The sequence below is a fragment of the Scyliorhinus torazame genome, chromosome 31 (genome assembly GCF_047496885.1).
Source record: "Scyliorhinus torazame isolate Kashiwa2021f chromosome 31, sScyTor2.1, whole genome shotgun sequence".
In the NCBI taxonomy this organism is placed as follows: Eukaryota; Metazoa; Chordata; class Chondrichthyes; order Carcharhiniformes; family Scyliorhinidae; genus Scyliorhinus; species Scyliorhinus torazame.
Genome location: NC_092737.1, coordinates 14,115,787 through 14,136,813, shown reverse-complemented (window position 1 = coordinate 14,136,813; position 21,027 = coordinate 14,115,787). Strand labels below are relative to the sequence as shown.

The window sequence follows — 21,027 nt, the reverse complement described above, 5'->3', positions numbered from 1 at the left end:
GGAGTGTCAGTGTGGGGGAGACGGGAGTGTCAGTGTGGGTGACGGGAGTGTCAGTGTGGGGGAGACGGGAGTGTCAGTGTGGGGGTGACGGGAGTGTCAGTGTTGGGGTGACAGGGGTCTCAGTGTGGGGGAGAGGGGAGTGTCTGTGTGGGGGGGTGAGTGTCAGTGTGGGGGGGGGGTGTGTCTGTGTGGGGGGGGGAGTGTCAGTGTGGGGGAGAGGGCGTGTCAGTGTGGGGGGGCGGGAGTGTCAGTGTGGGGGGGGAGTGTCAGTGGCGGGGGGGGAGTGTCAGTGGGGGGGGGGAGTGTCAGTGTGGGGGTGACGGGAGTGTCAGTGTGGGGGAGACGGGAGTGTCAGTGTGGGGGTGACGGGAGTGTCAGTGTGGGGGAGACGGGAGTGTCAGTGTGGGGGTGACGGGAGTGTAAGTGTGGGGGTGACGGGAGTGTCAGTGTGGGGGGGGGGAGTGTCAGTGTGGGGGGGGGGAGTGTCAGTGTGGGGGGGGGGAGTGTCAGTGTGGGGGAGACGGGAGTGTCAGTGTGGGGGAGACGGGAGTGTCAGTGTGGGGGGGGGAGTGTCAGTGTGGGGGGGGGAGTGTCAGTGTGGGGGGGGGGAGTGTCAGTGTGGGGGGGGGAGTGTCAGTGTGGGGGAGACGGGAGTGTCAGTGTGGGGGAGACGGGAGTGTCAGTGTGGGGGGGGGAGTGTCAGTGTGGGGGGGGGAGTGTCAGTGGGGGGGGGAGTGTCAGTGTGGGGGGGGGGGAGTGTCAGTGTGGGGGAGACGGGAGTGTCAGTGTGGGGGAGACGGGAGTGTCAGTGTGGGGGGGGGAGTGTCAGTGTGGGGGGGGGAGTGTCAGTGGGGGGGGGGAGTGTCAGTGGGGGGGGAGTGTCAGTGTGGGGGAGACGGGAGTGTCAGTGTGGGGGAGACGGGAGTGTCAGTGTGGGGGGGGGAGTGTCAGTGGCGGGGGGGGAGTGTCAGTGGGGGGGGGGAGTGTCAGTGGGGGGGGGAGTGTCAGTGTGGGGGGGGGGCAGTGTCAGTGTGGGGGGGGAGTGTCAGTGGGGGGGGGAGTGTCAGTGGGGGGGGGGAGTGTCAGTGTGGGGCGGGGCAGTGTCAGTGTGGGGGGGGAGTGTCAGTGGGGGGGGTGTCAGTGGGGGGGGAGTGTCAGTGGGGGGGGTGTCAGTGGGGGGGGGTGTCAGTGGGGGGGGGTGTCAGTGGGGGGGGGGTGTCAGTGGGGGGGGGTGTCAGTGGGGGGGGGAGTGTCAGTGGGGGGGGAGTGTCAGTGGGGGGGGGGGATTACTGAGAAAGGGAGGGTTGGGTGTGAGACCATTTGAAATAAATAGTTTTAACAATGAGGCATTGCTGAACTTCAATGTGTGAACTGGAAAAAGGGAGAGTAAAATAGTTCGAGAGAGAAATGCAGAGATTGAGAGGAATGTTTACCTCGTACAATGAGCTCTGTCCCAACGAGGCTTTGCCACTTCTCGGAATAATCTCCTGTTGACTCCACACGACAGAAATACCGATTCTGATCACTTTGTTTCAGATGATTTATCCGGATGGTTCCGGTTCTATCTCAATGCTCGGAGTACAGAGCAGTGTAGGAAGCTGGAGGGGAAGCTCCGGGACATCCAGGCAGCGTACCGAGTGGCTCGCGAGGAAGTAGGGGACTGTGCCCATGGGCCGTGCCAGGCACGAATAACGGAGTTGGAGGAGGCCTTGTCCAAGGTCAGGGGACAGGTACACCTGGTAGGTCCGGGGGGTTCCCAAGGGGCAAGGTGCTCCTCGCAGCGGATGATTCCCCACAGGCCATGGGGAATAGACCGCCTCCTGAGGCACCGGGATCGTGTCCGGGTCGGCAGGCGGGGAACGGACTGCACGTTCAGGGGCAAATCCAAGGGGGGTCGGCAGGGTACCCCCAGCTGGAGGCGTGTCCGCCTGGTTTTGTATGTGGGTCCCCATGGGATGGGGACAGACCGCTGCCTGGGATGCCGGTGATGGGGCCGGGTCAGCAGGTAGGGTTCGGACCGCCCGGTCAGGGGCAGGTCCAAGGGGGGTCAGTGGTGTATCCCCAGATAGCGGCGTCTCCTATATGGGTAGCTAGCCCGGGGACAGGGGGGCTACCCAACGGGGCAGGAGAGCTGGACAGTGGGGAGGAGGAGCAGGAACCCCAGGTAGGGCAGATGTGCCCTGTCAGACAGAGAAGGTATGGTCCCCCGGCGGGGCTGGCGAATAGGGAACTGGTTGAGGGCGACATTATCATTCCTCATGGGGCATCCGCGCTCAGGGGTAGGTGGCCCACGTTCCCAGGCTAACTCCAAAAGGGGATCCGTCGCTTCATTTTATGGAGGTGGAGCAGGCAGCCAGCATTAATGAATGCGACGAGGGGGAGCAAATAAGGATGCTCCTGATGACCCTAGATCCCCAACTATGCAGGGCAGTGACCTCCGGGAATGGGGGACGACCTGACACATGGGTGGCAGCACGGACTGCTGTTCTGGAGGCAATGGGCATGAATCTGGGTAGCCCCTTCATGAGGGTGGGGGAAACCAAGCAGCAGCTAGGGGAATCGCCAAATATGTTCGCAGACAGGCTGTGGACTGTCTATGTGGAGGCGTGTGGGACTCCCGCGGATAGGCAGAATTTAGATGAGAGAACAGCCCACTGGCTGAAGACCCTCGTAGCTAACTGTCTCCCTCACGTTAGGGCAAAGGCCGAACACTGGTTCGACCCGCAGAGTCCGGACCTTAATGAGGCAGAGGTCCTTAGAAAACTCACCCTTGCATATCGCAACGGGGAGAGGAGAGAGGAAAAGCCCCATAAGGGTCAGGTGCATGGAATCACACCAGCACCCCCTAAGAGCGAGTGGAAGCATGAGGGCTCCCGGACCTCCGACAAGAAACCGGTATGCTACGGGTGTGGGAAGGCCGGGCATTTCAAGAGTGAATGTAAAAACCCTAGCAAGCAGGAGAGGGCTCCCGCAGTAGAGAGTCAGACCCCGGCGGTAGGAGCAGCTGCCCCGGGAACCATCGAGATAAGTAAAATTTTAGCCCTTTTGCAAGGCTCAGGACAGGTGGCAATGGCAACGGGCCAGGGCCTGCCCGCACCCACACCACAAGAACCCGTATGACTACCCAGGGAGCAGCCTCAGGAAAAAGGGAGCGCAGGGGTAGTTCTAGCCCCAGACCCTGGTCCGGTCCAGGTGCAGGGTCCCATTCTGGAGGCTGCCTCAGCGGCTATTTGCAGTTTAATTCCCTTAAGGTGGGACCCATGCGAACGCCACATCAGTCAATTTAAATTGTTCCACCCCATAAGGGCAAGAAAGAGCAAGGTGGGGGGAAGACTGGGGGTGGTAGTGGAGAAACCCCCCGCAGAACTAACGACGGTGGGGGAGGTCCCTGACTCCACGGTCACACAACCGGTGACAAGGTGCTGTCCCGAAGGGGCAGTCCCAAAGAAAACGACAGTGCTGCAAGCACCCAGCCCAGGGACAGTAACGATTCCCAAGCCATTACCTGTGGGTCAGGTGGCCTGCCTTAGTATAGAGGCCAAGGAGGCGGAGGAAGTGGAGGTATCACCTTGGGCTTGGGAACCAGTCAGGGGACGAAGGAGCAATCGGGTCTCCAAGCCCCCGGTAAGATGGTCCCCATCACACCTCCCTAGAACCCGGTCCCGCAGTAAGGGGGCCCGAGTAGAAGGGAACGCTGAGGGATCCCCGAACCCTGTTGGGAAAGGAGAGGCAAGGGGCAGCCCGAACCCCCGGGAGGGGACGGTCTGGCCCGAGCCGTTGGACCAAACAGGTGAACAGCCCCAGTTTAGCGGGGCACAGTTTTAATTTGGCCACCCGGAGACGGGTGGCATTGTATATATCATTTTCCCCCTCCTAGTTCTAATTAGTGTGTAGTGGTGTGTGGATTATTTAGGATCGTGGGATCACAGAAGCGCCTAGTGCAATGGTAGAATGATGAAGCAGCAGGCACTAGGACCCTGGTGGAACCGGGCTGTGGACACAGAACCACAGACAGGCTGCGGCAACTTCAAAGCGGGAGCTGCTGCTGCCGCCGAATAGCAGCAGGCACTAGGACCCTGGGGGAGCCGGGCTGTGGACACAGAATCACAGACAGGCTGCGGCAATTTCATGTTGATTTCACAACTTCAAAGCGGAAGCTGCTGCTGCCGCTGGATAGAACCCATGCACTTTAAGGTAGGTAGGGCTGTAGAGGCAAGGATGTGTTTTGTCTGTTTTACAGATGGGGCACCCGACGATGTGGAGCTTGCTGATGATCTTGGCGACGGTGGGACCGGGAGAACTCCGCAGAGGCGAGACAGAAGAGTCCTTCGACTGACCGGGTTAGGGTGACTGAGGGCAGGCGGGTGTGTTTAACCTGTGAGGGGGACGTTCCTTTGGGGAGATGGTGGTGGCCCAGGAAGCTGAGGCTGGACATGAGGGATCGGTCCTCGGACTGGGAACGCCTGGACAACACCTACCGGACCATCACGGGGTCACCGGGTAGGATCACCGTTTGCTGGGATAAGTGGTGGACTTCTGACCAGGGCATTTATTCGTGTTTATGGGGATCTACCAAGGCATGTCCACAAGGGGCATTAATCACTTTTGTAAGGTGGTGGCAGAACCCAGGGAACGGGATAAATTGACCGCAGTGGGGAGGGATGTGTAACGCCCAGGGAAGGGATGACTGTAGAAGCTACCGAACTGCTGGTTCAGGTAAAGCGACCCCTGCCCACAGCCCAACCGATCGACCCTCACAACTGTCCGATCACCACCAGGGGGGCCTGAGAATGGTTTAGTGTTTGGCCCCACAAAGAAAATGTTGTACAAGGGGGTACATTATGCTGTCGCCTCAGTTGGACTAAACCTCTCAGCTGCAGGTATCGACGACGGAGGAAAAATGAAGAGCCTTCAACGGGAAGAAGCCCAGTGCAGCCCAGAAAAGAGGATCCTTCGTGAAATAAAGAGATTCAAATGTAAATAGTTGTATGGATTCGCGGGTTTCAGTTACTTGATTGTGATATATGTACAGGGACCCTTACGTTTGGGGTTCCGGTGAAATGTGTACTTGATTGTGATATATGTACAGGGACCCTTACGTTTGGGGTTCCGGTGAAATGTGTGTATGTTACTGTGTGTTTGAATTAAGTATGGTCTTGTCTTTCCCTTTCATTGAAATCAGGGGTAGCCTAGATTAAGGGAACTGTCTTGGGACTTGTAGTTTCGCATGTTGTTGAGGGGGGGCCTACGGTCCACACAAAAGGAAATGATTGCCCTTCACCTGTGTCGATACGGTCCAAGCAGGTAGGGACGTATCGAAGGGGCATCTGTAAGGTTTTCGGGCAATTCGGCCTTTTTGGACTGCCCAAGGATAAAACCCAGAGACTGTAAACTGACTTTTCAGCCAAGAGAACGTAACCAGATTTCCCAGCAGGCTTGATCCGCTGAGCTGAGTAGGGGCATAGGTATTTACAAACCCCCCCCTAGGAGCTACAAGGAAGAAGGAGCCAGACAACGAGATAAGATTAAAACACAGACAAAGGGGCATGGTAATGCTGTAAGGGGCCTGCCTGCAAGCAGGACAATGGGATGGTCATAGCCCCATGCAGATGTAAATGACTTTGCCTCCACCAGAGCAGAATCCAATCAACACCCCATCAACATAGCAGCATCTCCGGAGCAGATGGAAGACTTTGAAAATCTTCAAGGGAGCTCAACCTCGTTATCTCAAAAAAAGCAGACTGGAGGCGGACCTAGGGGAGGTACTCCCATCTCGACAGGTCTGACCGGCTCAAAGGGGGCAGGACCAGCGGGAACTTTAAACCTTATGGATTCAATGCAAAAGGGGCTGGCCGAACACAGGAAAAAGCCAGGTAAAACAATATAAAAGGGGCTGTGTTTCGATTGAGGGTCTCTTGGCTCGACCTCTCCACCTTTGACTTGACCTCTGCAGCCTGTGACCGTAAGTACCCTGCAGCAGCTTGCGAAACTCCCTTGACTTTGATAGTGGTTGAGGCTTTGGGGAAGGGGACTTGATTTGTGTTCTGTGTCATTGCTAAAACTGTGTAACAATAAGATTTTTCGTTGTGTCCGTTATAGTACTTTCTGAATAGACTTAGTTTGTGTTAGAGTTTAAGATTTTATTATAATTTCTTCTGTTTGATGATTTTGACCTGGGTTTTGCAATAAACCTTGATTTGCTGATAATTGGAGTCGTTTAAATTCTTCAATCTCTCACCAGCGATCTCTGACCAAGTCATTGTTAAAATATTCCTCACCTTAATTCCGGGTTCAAGAATCTAGGGTCATCTTGAGCGATTCACTCAGGACAGGCTGCTAGTTAGGTAATAAACAGCAGTGTCCTATTCTCTCTCTTGGGAAAGCTACTCCAGCGAAGTAGGAACCGGGTGGGTGTTGCACCACCGGCAAGAGAGAGAATCACCTGGGCATTGGTAGGGGTCTGGATATCTGTGTGATATAAGCCTCAGGCTTCCGGTTAGGGATAAACGGCAGCCTTGATTCAGTGCTCTCTTCAGTGGAGGTGTCCCAGAGCGGCATCCCCTGGCCTCTGAAGTTTCAGTGCCAGCTGGAGAGAGACACGCACAGATACTCAAACCCCAGATATCGGCCCAGTAGTGGAGTAGCAGAGATGGCACCCTCTACAGGGGGTGACGGGAGTGTCAGTGTGGGGGTGACGGGAGTGTCAGTGTGGGGGTGGGGGGGCAGTGTCAGTGTGGGGGAGACGGGAGTGTCAGTGTGGGGGAGACGGGAGTGTCAGTGTGGGGGTGACGGGAGTGTCAGTGTGGGGGAGACGGGAGTGTCAGTGTGGGGGAGACGGGAGTGTCAGTGTGGGGGTGACGGGAGTGTCAGTGTGGGGGAGACGGGAGTGTCAGTGTGGGTGTGACGGGAGTGTCAGTGTGGGGGAGACGGGAGTGTCAGTGTGGGGGAGAATGGGAGTGTCAGTGTGGGGGAGACGGGAGTGTCAGTGTGGGTGTGACGGGAGTGTCAGTGTGGGGGAGACGGGAGTGTCAGTGTGGGGGAGAGGGGAGTGTCAGTGTGGGGGAGACGGGAGTGTCAGTGTGGGGGTGACTGGAGTGTCAGTGTGGGGGTGACTGGAGTGTCAGTGTGGGGGAGAATGGGAGTGTCAGTGTGTGGGAGACGGGAGTGTCAGTGTGGGGGTGACGGGAGTGTCAGTGTGGGGGTGACTGGAGTGTCAGTGTGGGGGTGACTGGAGTGTCAGTGTGGGGGAGAATGGGAGTGTCAGTGTGGGGGAGAATGGGAGTGTCAGTGGGGGGGTTACGGGAGTGTCAGTGTGGGGGTGACGGGAGTGTCAGTGTGGGGGAGAATGGGAGTGTCAGTGTGGGGGAGACGGGAGTGTCAGTGTGGGTGACGGGAGTGTCAGTGTGGGGGAGACGGGAGTGTCAGTGTGGGGGTGACGGGAGTGTCAGTGTTGGGGTGACAGGGGTCTCAGTGTGGGGGAGAGGGGAGTGTCTGTGTGGGGGGGGGAGTGTCAGTGTGGGGGGGGGAGTGTCTGTGTGGGGGGGGGAGTGTCAGTGTGGGGGAGAGGGCGTGTCAGTGTGGGGGGGCGGGAGTGTCAGTGTGGGGGGGGAGTGTCAGTGGCGGGGGGGGAGTGTCAGTGGGGGGGGAGTGTCAGTGTGGGGGTGACGGGAGTGTCAGTGTGGGGGAGACGGGAGTGTCAGTGTGGGTGTGACGGGAGTGTCAGTGTGGGGGAGACGGGAGTGTCAGTGTGGGGGAGAGGGGAGTGTCAGTGTGGGGGAGACGGGAGTGTCAGTGTGGGGGTGACTGGAGTGTCAGTGTGGGGGTGACTGGAGTGTCAGTGTGGGGGAGAATGGGAGTGTCAGTGTGTGGGAGACGGGAGTGTCAGTGTGGGGGTGACGGGACTGTCAGTGTGGGGGTGACTGGAGTGTCAGTGTGGGGGTGACTGGAGTGTCAGTGTGGGGGAGAATGGGAGTGTCAGTGTGGGGGAGAATGGGAGTGTCAGTGGGGGGGTTACGGGAGTGTCAGTGTGGGGGTGACGGGAGTGTCAGTGTGGGGGAGAATGGGAGTGTCAGTGTGGGGGAGACGGGAGTGTCAGTGTGGGTGACGGGAGTGTCAGTGTGGGGGAGACGGGAGTGTCAGTGTGGGGGTGACGGGAGTGTCAGTGTTGGGGTGACAGGGGTCTCAGTGTGGGGGAGAGGGGAGTGTCTGTGTGGGGGGGGGAGTGTCAGTGTGGGGGGGGGGAGTGTCTGTGTGGGGGGGGGAGTGTCAGTGTGGGGGAGAGGGCGTGTCAGTGTGGGGGGGCGGGAGTGTCAGTGCGGGGGGGGAGTGTCAGTGGCGGGGGGGGAGTGTCAGTGGGGGGGGAGTGTCAGTGTGGGGGTGACGGGAGTGTCAGTGTGGGGGAGACGGGAGTGTCAGTGTGGGGGTGACGGGAGTGTCAGTGTGGGGGAGACGGGAGTGTCAGTGTGGGGGTGACGGGAGTGTAAGTGTGGGGGTGACGGGAGTGTCAGTGTGGGGGGGGGAGTGTCAGTGTGGGGGGGGGGAGTGTCAGTGTGGGGGGGGGGGGAGTGTCAGTGTGGGGGAGACGGGAGTGTCAGTGTGGGGGAGACGGGAGTGTCAGTGTGGGGGGGGGAGTGTCAGTGTGGGGGGGGGAGTGTCAGTGGGGGGGGGGAGTGTCAGTGTGGGGGGGGGGAGTGTCAGTGTGGGGGAGACGGGAGTGTCAGTGTGGGGGAGACGGGAGTGTCAGTGTGGGGGGGGGGAGTGTCAGTGTGGGGGGGGAGTGTCAGTGGGGGGGGGGAGTGTCAGTGGGGGGGGAGTGTCAGTGTGGGGGAGACGGGAGTGTCAGTGTGGGGGAGACGGGAGTGTCAGTGGGGGGGGGAGTGTCAGTGGGGGGGGGGTGTCAGTGGGGGGGGGTGTCAGTGGGGGGGGGGTGTCAGTGGGGGGGGGTGTCAGTGGGGGGGGGGATTACTGAGAAAGGGAGGGTTGGGTGTGAGGCCATTTGAAATAAATAGTTTTAACAATGAGGCATTGCTGAACTTGAATGTGTGAACTGGAAAAAGGGAGAGTAAAATAGTTCGAGAGAGAAATGCAGAGATTGAGAGGAATGTTTACCTCCTACAATGAGCTCTGTCCCAACGAGGCTTTGCCACTTCTCGGAATAATCTCCTGTTGTCTCCACACAACAGAAATACCGATTCTGATCACTTTGTTTCAGATGATTTATCCGGATGGTTCCGGTTCTATCTCGATATGGAAATCCCAGGAATTCAATCCGGCCTCGGTAATCAGGGTGAGTGTAAGGCTTTGAGACGTTGAAGATAAATCTTCCGTGAAATCCATGTCTTCTCCAGCAAATGTCAATCTTTGTTGGGTTAAAACTTTCTGGGTAAGTGAATGAACAGGGAATATCGACCGAACTCCCGACAAAACCCTCCAGGGAGCGAGGCTGAGTCACTCTGAAATCATTCCCATTTATCATCCCTGAGGGAGAGGGAAACACAAAATGGTCAATTAGCAAAAAGAGTCAAATTTATCCAATAGGAAACCAGCCCCAGAATACTCCCAGTGACAGAGAAATACAGAACTACAGCCCGAACCCCTCGATTAGATTCCAGTCTGTATCTCACTCCCTGGTATCTGTTATTCTATATATAAACCATTGTGAACCCCTCGATTAGATTCCAGTCTGTAACTCACTCCGGGGTATCTGTTATTCTATATATAAACCACACAAACCCCTCGATTAGATTCCAGTCTGTAACTCACTCCCGGGTATCTGTTATTCTATATATAACCAACCCTGAACCCCTCGATTAGATTCCAGTCTGTATGTCACTCCCGGGTATCTGTTATTCTATATATAAACCACCCCGAACCCCTCGATTAGATTCCAGTCTGTAACTCACTCCCGGGTATCTGTTATTCTATATATAAACCACCCCGAACCCCTCGATTAGATTCCAGTCTGTAACTCACTCCCGGGTATCTGTTATTCTATATATAAACCATTCCGAACCCCTCGATTAGATTCCAGTCTGTAACTCACTCCCGGGTATCTGTTATTCTATATATAAACCACCCCGAACCCCTCGATTAGATTCCAGTCTGTAACTCACTCCCGGGTATCTGTTATTCTATATATAAACCATTCCGAACCCCTCGATTAGATTCCAGTCTGTAACTCACTCCCGGGTATCTGTTATTCTATATATAAACAACCCCGAAACCCTCGATTAGATTCCAGTCTGTAACTCACTCCCGGGTATCTGTTATTCTATATATAAACCACCCGAACCCCTCGATTAGATTCCAGTCTGTAACTCACTCCCGGGTATCTGTTATTCTATATATAAACCACACCGAAACCCTCGATTAGATTCCAGTCTGTAACTCACTCCCGGGTATCTGTTATTCTATATATAAACCATTCCGAACCCCTCGATTAGATTCCAGTCTGTAACTCACTCCCGGGTATCTGTTATTCTATATATAAACCACCCCGAAACCCTCGATTAGATTCCAGTCTGTAACTCACTCCCGGGTATCTGTTATTCTATATATAAACCACCCCGAAACCCTCGATTAGATTCCAGTCTGTAACTCACTCCCGGGTATCTGTTATTCTATATATAACCAACCCTGAACCCCTCGATTAGATTCCAGTCTGTAACTCACTCCCGGGTATCTGTTATTCTATATATAAACCATTCCGAACCCCTCGATTAGATTCCAGTCTGTAACTCACTCCCGGGTATCTGTTATTCTATATATAAACCACCCCGAAACCCTCGATTAGATTCCAGTCTGTAACTCACTCCCGGGTATCTGTTATTCTATATATAAACCACCCCGAAACCCTCGATTAGATTCCAGTCTGTAACTCACTCCCGGGTATCTGTTATTCTATATATAACCAACCCTGAACCCCTCGATTAGATTCCAGTCTGTAATTCACTCCCGGGTATCTGTTATTCTATATATAAACCACACCGAAACCCTCGATTAGATTCCAGTCTGTAACTCACTCCCGGGTATCTGTTATTCTATATATAAACCATTCCGAACCCCTCGATTAGATTCCAGTCTGTAACTCACTCCCGGGTATCTGTTATTCTATATATAAACCACCCCGAAACCCTCGATTAGATTCCAGTCTGTAACTCACTCCCGGGTATCTGTTATTCTATATATAAACCACCCTGAACCCCTCGATTAGACTCCAGTCTGTAACTCACTCTCGGGTATCTGTTATTCAATATATAAACCACCCCGAACCCCTCGATTAGATTCCAGTCTGTAACTCACTCCCGGGTATCTGTTATTCTATATATAAACCACCCCAAACGCCTCGATTAGATTCCAGTGTGTAACTCACTCCCGGGTATCTGTTATTCTATATATAAACCACCCCAAACCCCTCGATTAGACTCCAGTCTGTAACTCACTCCCGGGTATCTGTTATTCTATACATAAACCACCCCTAACCCCTCGATTAGATTCCAGTCTATAACTCACTCCCGGTATCTGTTATTCTATATATAAACCCCCGGAACCCCTCGATTAGATTCCAGTCTGTAACTCACTCCCGGGTATCTGTTATTCTATAAATAAACCACCCCAAACCCCTCGATTACATTCCAGTCTGTAACTCACTCCCGGGTATCTGTTATTCTATATATAAACCACCCCGAACCCCTCGATTAGATTCCAGTCTGTAACTCACTCCCGGGTATCTGTTATTCTATATATAAACCACCCTGAACCCCTCGATTAGATTCCAGTCTGTAACTCACTCCCGGGTATCTGTTATTCCATATATAAACCACCCTGAACCCCTCGATTAGATTCCAGTCTGTAACTCACTCCCGGGTATCTGTTATTCTATATATAAACCATCCCAAACCCCTCGATTAGATTCCAGTCTGTAACTCACTCCCGGGTATCTGTTATTCTATATATAAACCACCCCGAACCCCTCGATTAGATTCCAGTCTGTAACACACTCCCAGGTATCTGTTATTCTATTTATAATCCTGCCTGAAACCATCGATTAGATTCCAGTCTGTAACTCACTCCCGGGTATCTGTTATTCTATATATAAACCACCCCGAACCCCTCGATTAGATTCCAGTCTGTAACTCACTCCCGGGTATCTGTTATTCTATATATAAACCACCCCGAACCCCTCGATTAGATTCCAGTCTGTACCTCACTCCCAGGTAACTGTTATTCTATATATAAACCACTCCGAACACCTCGATTAGATTCCAGTCTGTAACTCACTCCCGGGTATTTGTTATTCTATACATAACCCACCCCGAACCCCTCGATTAGATTCCAGTCTGTAACTCACTCCCGGGTATTTATTATTCTATATATAAACCACCCCGAACCCCTCGATTAGATTCCAGTCTGTAACTCACTCCCGGGTATCTGTTATTCTATATATAAACCACCCCGAACCCCTCGATTAGATTCCAGTCTGTACCTCACTCCCGGGTATCTGTTATTCTATATATAAACCACCCCGAACCCCTCGATTAGATTCCAGTCTGTAACTCACTCCCGGGTATCTGTTATTTTATATATAAACCACCCTGAACCCCTCGATTAGATTCCAGTCTGTAACTCACTCCCGGGTATCTGTTATTCTATATATAAACCACCCCGAACCCCTCGATTAGATTCCAGTCTGTAACTCACTCCCGGGTATCTGTTATTCTATATATAAACCACCCCGAACCCCTCGATTAGATTCCAGTCTGTAACTCACTCCCAGGTAACTGTTATTCTATATATAAACCACTCCGAACACCTCGATTAGATTCCAGTCTGTAACTCACTCCCGGGTATTTGTTATTCTATACATAACCCACCCCGAACCCCTCGATTAGATTCCAGTCTGTAACTCACTCCCGGGTATTTATTATTCTATATATAAACCACCCCGAACCCCTCGATTAGATTCCAGTCTGTAACTCACTCCCGGGTATCTGTTATTCTATATATAAACCACCCCGAACCCCTCGATTAGATTCCAGTCTGTAACTCATTCCCGGGTATCTGTTATTCTATATATAAACCACCCCGAACCCCTCGATTAGATTCCAGTCTGTAACTCACTCCCGGGTATCTGTTATTTTATATATAAACCACCCTGAACCCCTCGATTAGATTCCAGTCTGTAACTCACTCCCGGGTATCTGTTATTTTATATATAAACCACCCTGAACCCCTCGATTAGATTCCAGTCTGTAACTCACTCCCGGGTATCTGTTATTCTATATATAAACCATTCCGAACCCCTCGATTAGATTCCAGTCTGTAGCTCACTCCCGGGTATCTGTTATTCTATATATAAACCACCCCGAAACCCTCGATTCGATTCCAGTCTGTAACTCACTCCCGGGTATCTGTTATTCTATATATAAACCACCCTGAACCCCTCGATTAGACTCCAGTCTGTAACTCACTCTCGGGTATCTGTTATTCTATATATAAACCACCCCAAACGCCTCGATTAGATTCCAGTGTGTAACTCACTCCCGGGTATCTGTTATTCTATATATAAACCACCCCGAACCACTCGATTAGACTCCAGTCTGTAACTCACTCCCGGGTATCTGTTATTCTATACATAAACCACCCCAAACCCCTCGATTAGATTCAAGTCTGTAACTCACTCCCGGTATCTGTTATTCTATATATAAACCCCCCGAACCCCTCGATTAGATTCCAGTCTGTAACTCACTCCCGGGTATCTGTTATTCTGTAAATAAACCACCCCAAACCCCTCGATTACATTCCAGTCTGTAACTCACTCCCGGGTATCTGTTATTCTATAAATAAACCACCCCAAACCCCTCGATTACATTCCAGTCTGTAAGTCACTCCCGGGTATCTGTTATTCTATATACAAACCACCCTGAACCCCTCGATTAGATTCCAGTCTGTAAATCACTCCTGGATATCTCTTATTCTGTATTTAAACCACCCTGAACCCCTCGATTAGATTCCAGTCTGTAACTCACTCCCGGGTATCTGTTATTCTATAGATAAATCACCCTGAACTCCTCGATTAGATTCCAGTCTGTAACTAACTCCCGGGTATCTGATATTCTATATATAAACCACCCCGAACCCCTCGATTAGATTCCAGTCTGTAACTCATTCCCGAGTATCTGTTATTCTATAAATAAACCAGCCCAAACCCCTCGATTACATTCCAGTCTGTAACTCACTCCCGGGTATCTGTTATTCTATATACAAACCACCCCGAACCCCTCGATTAGATTCCAATCTGTAACTCACTCCCGGGTATCTGGTATTCTATATACAAACCACCCCGAACCACTCGATTAGATTCCAGTCTGTAACTCACTCCCGGGTATCTGTTATTCTATATATAAACCACCCTGAACCCCTCGATTAGATTCCAGTCTGTAACTCACTCCCGGGTATCTGTTATTCTGTATATAAACCACCCCGAACCCCTCGATTAGATTCCAGTCTGTAACTCACTCCCGGGTATCTGTTATTCTATATACAAACCACTCCGAACACCTAAATTAGATTCCAGTCTGTAACACAGCCCCAGGTATCTGTTATTCTATATATAAACCACCCCGAACCCCTCGATTAGATTCCAGTCTGTAACTCACTCCCGGGTATCTGTTATTCTATATATAAACCACCCTGAACCCCTCGATTAGATTCCAGTCTGTAACTCACTCCCGGGTATCTGTTATTCTATATATAAACCACCCTGAACCCCTCGATTAGATTCCAGTCTGTAACTCACTCCCGGGTATCTGTTATTCTATATATAAACCATCCCAAACCCCTCGATTAGATTCCAGTCTGTAACTCACTCCCGGGTATCTGTTATTCTATATATAAACACCCCGAACCCCTCGATTAGATTCCAGTCTGTAACACACTCCCAGGTATCTGTTATTCTATTTATAATCCTGCCTGAAACCATCGATTAGATTCCAGTCTGTAACTCACTCCCGGGTATCTGTTATTCTATATATAAACCACCCCGAACCCCTCGATTAGATTCCAGTCTGTAACTCACTCCCGGGTATCTGTTATTCTATATATAAACCACCCCGAACCCCTCGATTAGATTCCAGTCTGTAACTCACTCCCAGGTATCTGTTATTCTATATATAAACCACTCCGAACACCTCGATTAGATTCCAGTCTGTAACTCACTCCCGGGTATTTGTTATTCTATATATAACCCACCCCGAACCCCTCGATTAGATTCCAGTCTGTAACTCACTCCCGGGTATTTATTATTCTATATATAAACCACCCCGAACCCCTCGATTAGATTCCAGTCTGTAACTCACTCCCGGGTATCTGTTATTCTATATATAAACCACCCCGAACCCCTCGATTAGATTCCAGTCTGTTACTCACTCCCGGGTATCTGTTATTCTATATATAAACCACCCCGAACCCCTCGATTAGATTCCTGTCTGTAACTCACTCCCGGGTATTTATTATTCTATATATAAACCACCCCGAACCCCTCGATTAGATTCCAGTCTGTAACACACTCCCGGGTATTTATTATTCTATATATAAACTCCCCCGAACCCCTTGATTAGATTCCAGTCTGTAACTCACTCCCGGGTATCTGTTATTCTATATATAAACCACCCCGAACTCCTCGATTAGATTCCAGTCTGTAACTCACTCCCGGGTATCTGTTATTCTATATATAAACCACCCCGAACCCCTCGATTAGATTCCAGTCTGTAACTCACTCCCGGGTATTTATTATTCTATATATAAACCACCCCGAACCCCTCGATTAGATTCCAGTCTGTAACTCACTCCCGGGTATTTATTATTCTATATATAAACCCCCCTGAACCCCTCGATTAGATTCCAGTCTGTAACTCACTCCCGGGTATCTGTTATTCAATATATAAACCACCCTGAACCCCTCGATTAGATTCCAGTCTGTAACTCACTCCCGGGTATCTGTTATTCTATATATAAACCACCCCGAACCCCTCGATTAGATTCCAGTCTGTAACTCACTCCCGGGTATTTGTTATTCTATATATAACCCACCCCGAACCCCTCGATTAGATTCCAGTCTGTAACTCACTCCCGGGTATTTATCATTCTATATATAAACCACCCCGAACCCCTCGATTAGATTCCAGTCTGTAACTCACTCCCGGGTATCTGTTATTCTATATATAAACCACCCCGAAACCCTCGATTAGATTCCAGTCTGTAACTCACTCCCGGGTATCTGTTATTCTATATATAAACCACCCCGAACCCCTCGATTAGATTCCAGTCTGTAACTCACTCCCGGGTATTTATTATTCTATATATAAACCACCCCGAACCCCTCGATTAGATTCCAGTCTGTAACTCACTCCCGGGTATCTGTTATTCTATATCTAAACCACCCCGAACCCCACGATTAGATTCCAGTCTGTAACTCACTCACGGATATCTGTTATTCTGTATATAAACCACCCCGAACCCCTCGATTAGATTCCAGTCTGTAACTCACTCCCGGGTATTTATTATTCTATATATAAACCCCCCGAACCCCTCGATTAGATTCCAGTCTGTAACTCACTCCCGGGTATCTGTTATTCAATATATAAACCACCCTGAACCCCTCGATTAGATTCCAGTCTGTAACTCACTCCCGGGTATCTGTTATTCCATATATAAACCACCCCGAACCCCTCGATTAGATTCCAGTCTGTAACTCGCTCCCGGGTATCTGTTATTCTATATATAAACCACCCCGAACCCCTCGATTAGATTCCAGTCTGTAACTCACTCCCGGGTATTTATTATTCTATATATAAACCACCCCGAACCCCTCGATTAGATTCCAGTCTGTAACTAACTCCCGGGTATCTGTTATTCTATATCTAAACCACCCCGAACCCCTCGATTAGATTCCAGTCTGTAACTCACTCCCGGGTATCTGTTATTCTATATATAAACCACCCCGAACCCCTCGATTAGATTCCAGTCTGTTACTCACTCCCGGGTATCTGTTATTCTATATATAAACCACCCCGAACCCCTCGATTAGATTCCAGTCTGTAACTCACTCCCGGGTATTTATTATTCTATATATAAACCACCCCGAACCCCTCGATTAGATTCCAGTCTGTAACACACTCCCGGGTATTTATTATTCTATATATAAACCCCCCCGAACCCCTTGATTAGATTCCAGTCTGTAACTCACTCCCGGGTATCTGTTATTCTATATATAAACCACCCCGAACTCCTCGATTAGATTCCAGTCTGTAACTCACTCCCGGGTATCTGTTATTCTATATATAAACCACCCCGAACCCCTCGATTAGATTCCAGTCTGTAACTCACTCCCGGGTATTTATTATTCTATATATAAACCACCCCGAACCCCTCGATTAGATTCCAGTCTGTAACTCACTCCCGGGTATTTATTATTCTATATATAAACCCCCCTGAACCCCTCAATTAGATTCCAGTCTGTAACTCACTCCCGGGTATCTGTTATTCAATATATAAACCACCCTGAACCCCTCGATTAGATTCCAGTCTGTAACTCACTCCCGGGTATCTGTTATTCTATATATAAACCACCCCGAACCCCTCGATTAGATTCCAGTCTGTAACTCACTCCCGGGTATTTGTTATTCTATATATAACCCACCCCGAACCCCTCGATTAGATTCCAGTCTGTAACTCACTCCCGGGTATTTATCATTCTATATATAAACCACCCCGAACCCCTCGATTAGATTCCAGTCTGTAACTCACTCCCGGGTATCTGTTATTCTATATATAAACCACCCCGAACCCCTCGATTAGATTCCAGTCTGTAACTCACTCCCGGGTATCTGTTATTCTATATATAAACCACCCCGAACCCCTCGATTAGATTCCAGTCTGTAACTCACTCCCGGGTATTTATTATTCTATATATAAACCACCCCGAACCCCTCGATTAGATTCCAGTCTGTAACTCACTCCCGGGTATCTGTTATTCTATATCTAAACCACCCCGAACCCCACGATTAGATTCCAGTCTGTAACTCACTCACGGATATCTGTTATTCTGTATATAAACCACCCCGAACCCCTCGATTAGATTCCAGTCTGTAACTCACTCCCGGGTATTTATTATTCTATATATAAACCCCCCGAACCCCTCGATTAGATTCCAGTCTGTAACTCACTCCCGGGTATCTGTTATTCAATATATAAACCACCCTGAACCCCTCGATTAGATTCCAGTCTGTAACTCACTCCCGGGTATCTGTTATTCCATATATAAACCACCCCGAACCCCTCGATTAGATTCCAGTCTGTAACTCGCTCCCGGGTATCTGTTATTCTATATATAAACCACCCCGAACCCCTCGATTAGATTCCAGTCTGTAACTCACTCCCGGGTATTTATTATTCTATATATAAACCACCCCGAACCCCTCGATTAGATTCCAGTCTGTAACTAACTCCCTGGTATCTGTTATTCTATATCTAAACCACCCCGAACCCCACGATTAGATTCCAATCTGTAACTCACTCCCGGGTATGTTATTCTATATATAAACCACCCCGAACCCCTTGATTAGATTCCAGTCTGTAACTCACTCCCGGGTATCTGTTATTCTATATATAAACCACCCCGAACCCCTCGATTAGATTCCAGTCTGTAACTCACTCCCGGGTATCTGTTATTCTATATATAAACCACCCCGAACCCCTCGATTAGATTCCAGTCTGTAACTCACTCCCGGGTATCTGTTATTCAATATATAAACCACCCCGAACCCCTCGATTAGATTCCAGTCTGTAACTCACTCCCGGGTATTTGTTATTCTATATATAACCCACCCCGAACCCTTCGATTAGATTCCAGTCTGTAACTCACTCCCGGGTATCTGTTATTCTATATATAAACCACCCCGAACACCTCGATTAGATTCCAGTCTGTAACTCACTCCCGGGTATTTATTATTCTATATATAAAGCACCCCGAACCCCTCGATTAGATTCCAGTCTGTAACTCACTCCCGGGTATCTGTTATTCTATATATAAAGCACCCCGAACCCCTCGATTAGATTCCAGTCTGTAACTCACTCCCGGGTATCTGTTATTCTATATCTAAACCACCCCGAACCCCACGATTAGATTCCAATCTGTAACTCACTCCCGGGTATGTTATTCTATATATAAACCACCCCGAACCCCTCGATTAGATTCCAGTCTGTAACTCACTCCCGGGTATCTGTTATTCAATATATAAACCACCCCGAACCCCTCGATTAGACTCCAGTCTGTAACTCACTCCCGGGTATCTGTTATTCTATATATAAACCACCCCGAACCCCTCGATTAGATTCCAGTCTGTAACTCACTCCCGGGTATCTGTTATTCTATATATAAACCACCCCGAACCCCTCGATTAGATTCCAGTCTGTAACTCACTCCCGGGTATTTATTATTCTATATATAAACCACCCCGAACCCCTCGATTAGATTCCAGTCTGTAACTCACTCCCGGGTATCTGTTATTCTATATCTAAACCACCCCGAACCCCACGATTTGATTCCAATCTGTAACTCACTCCCGGGTATGTTATTCTATATATAAACCACCCCGAAACCCTCGATTAGATTCCAGTCTGTAACTCACTCCCGGGTATTTATTATTCTATATATAAACCACCCCGAACCCCTCGATTAGATTCCAGTCTGTAACTCACTCCCGGGTATCTGTTATTCTATATCTAAACCACCCCGAACCCCACGATTAGATTCCAATCTGTAACTCACTCCCGGGTATGTTATTCTATATATAAACCACCCCGAACCCCTCGATTAGATTCCAGTCTGTAACTCACTCCCGGGTATCTGTTATTCAATATATAAACCACCCCGAACACCTCGATTAGACTCCAGTCTGTAACTCACTCCCGGGTATCTGTTATTCTGTATATAAACCACCCCGAATCCCTCGATTAGACTCCAGTCTGTAACTCACTCCCGGGTATCTGTTATTCTATATATAAACCACCTCGAACCCCTCGATTAGATTCCAGTGTGAAACTCACTCCCGGCTATCTGTTATTCTGTATATAAACCACCCTGAACTCCTCGATTAGATTCCAGGCTGTAACTCACTCCCGGGTATCTGTTACTCTATATATAAACAACCCTGAACCCCTCGATTAGATTCCAGTCTGTAACTCACACCCGGGTATCTGTTACTCTATATATAAACCACCCCGAACCCCTCGATTAGATTCCAGTCTGTAACTCACTCCCGGGTATCTGTTATTCTGTATATAAACCACCCTGAACCCCTCGATTAGATTCCAGGCTGTAACTCACTCCCGGGTATCTGTTATTCTAGATATAAACCACTCTGAACCCCTCGATTAGATTCCAGTCTGTAACTCACTCCCGGGTATCTGTTATTCTACATATAAACCTCCCCGAACCCCTCGATTAGATTCCAATCTGTAACTCACTCCCGGGTATCTGTTATTATATATATAAACCACCCTGAACCCCTCGATTAGATTCCAGTCTGTAACTCGCTCCCGGGTATTTGTTATTCTATATATAAACCACCCCGAACCCCTCAATTAGATTCCAGTCTGTAACTCACTCCCGGGTATCTGTTATTCTATATATAAACAACCCCAAACCCCTCGATTAGATTCCAGTCTGTAACTCACTCCCGAGTATCTGTTATTCTATATATAAACCAACCCAAACCCCTCGATTAGATTCCAGTGTGTAACTCACTCCCGGCTATCTGTTATTCTGTATATAAACCACCCTGAACTCCTCGATTAGATTCCAGGCTGTAACTCACTCCCGGGTATCTGTTACTCTATATATAAACCACCCTGAACCCCTCGATTAGATTCCAGTCTGTAACTCACACCCGGGTATCTGTTACTCTATATATAAACGACCCCGAACCCCTCGATTAGATTCCAGTCTGTAACTCACTCCCGGGTATC

At 49.9% G+C, this 21,027-nt stretch overlaps 1 protein-coding gene across 1 annotated transcript in view; it reads right to left on the bottom strand.

Annotated features, from left to right (window-relative positions):
* The window catches only part of LOC140404571 (paired immunoglobulin-like type 2 receptor alpha), a 60,129-nt gene that overhangs the window by 6,981 nt on the left and 32,121 nt on the right, over positions 1-21,027 (bottom strand). The window contains exon 2 of the mRNA XM_072493173.1: positions 9,109-9,477. Coding sequence (XP_072349274.1) covers positions 9,109-9,477 — 369 coding nt within the window. The remainder of the gene's footprint in view (positions 1-9,108; positions 9,478-21,027) is intronic.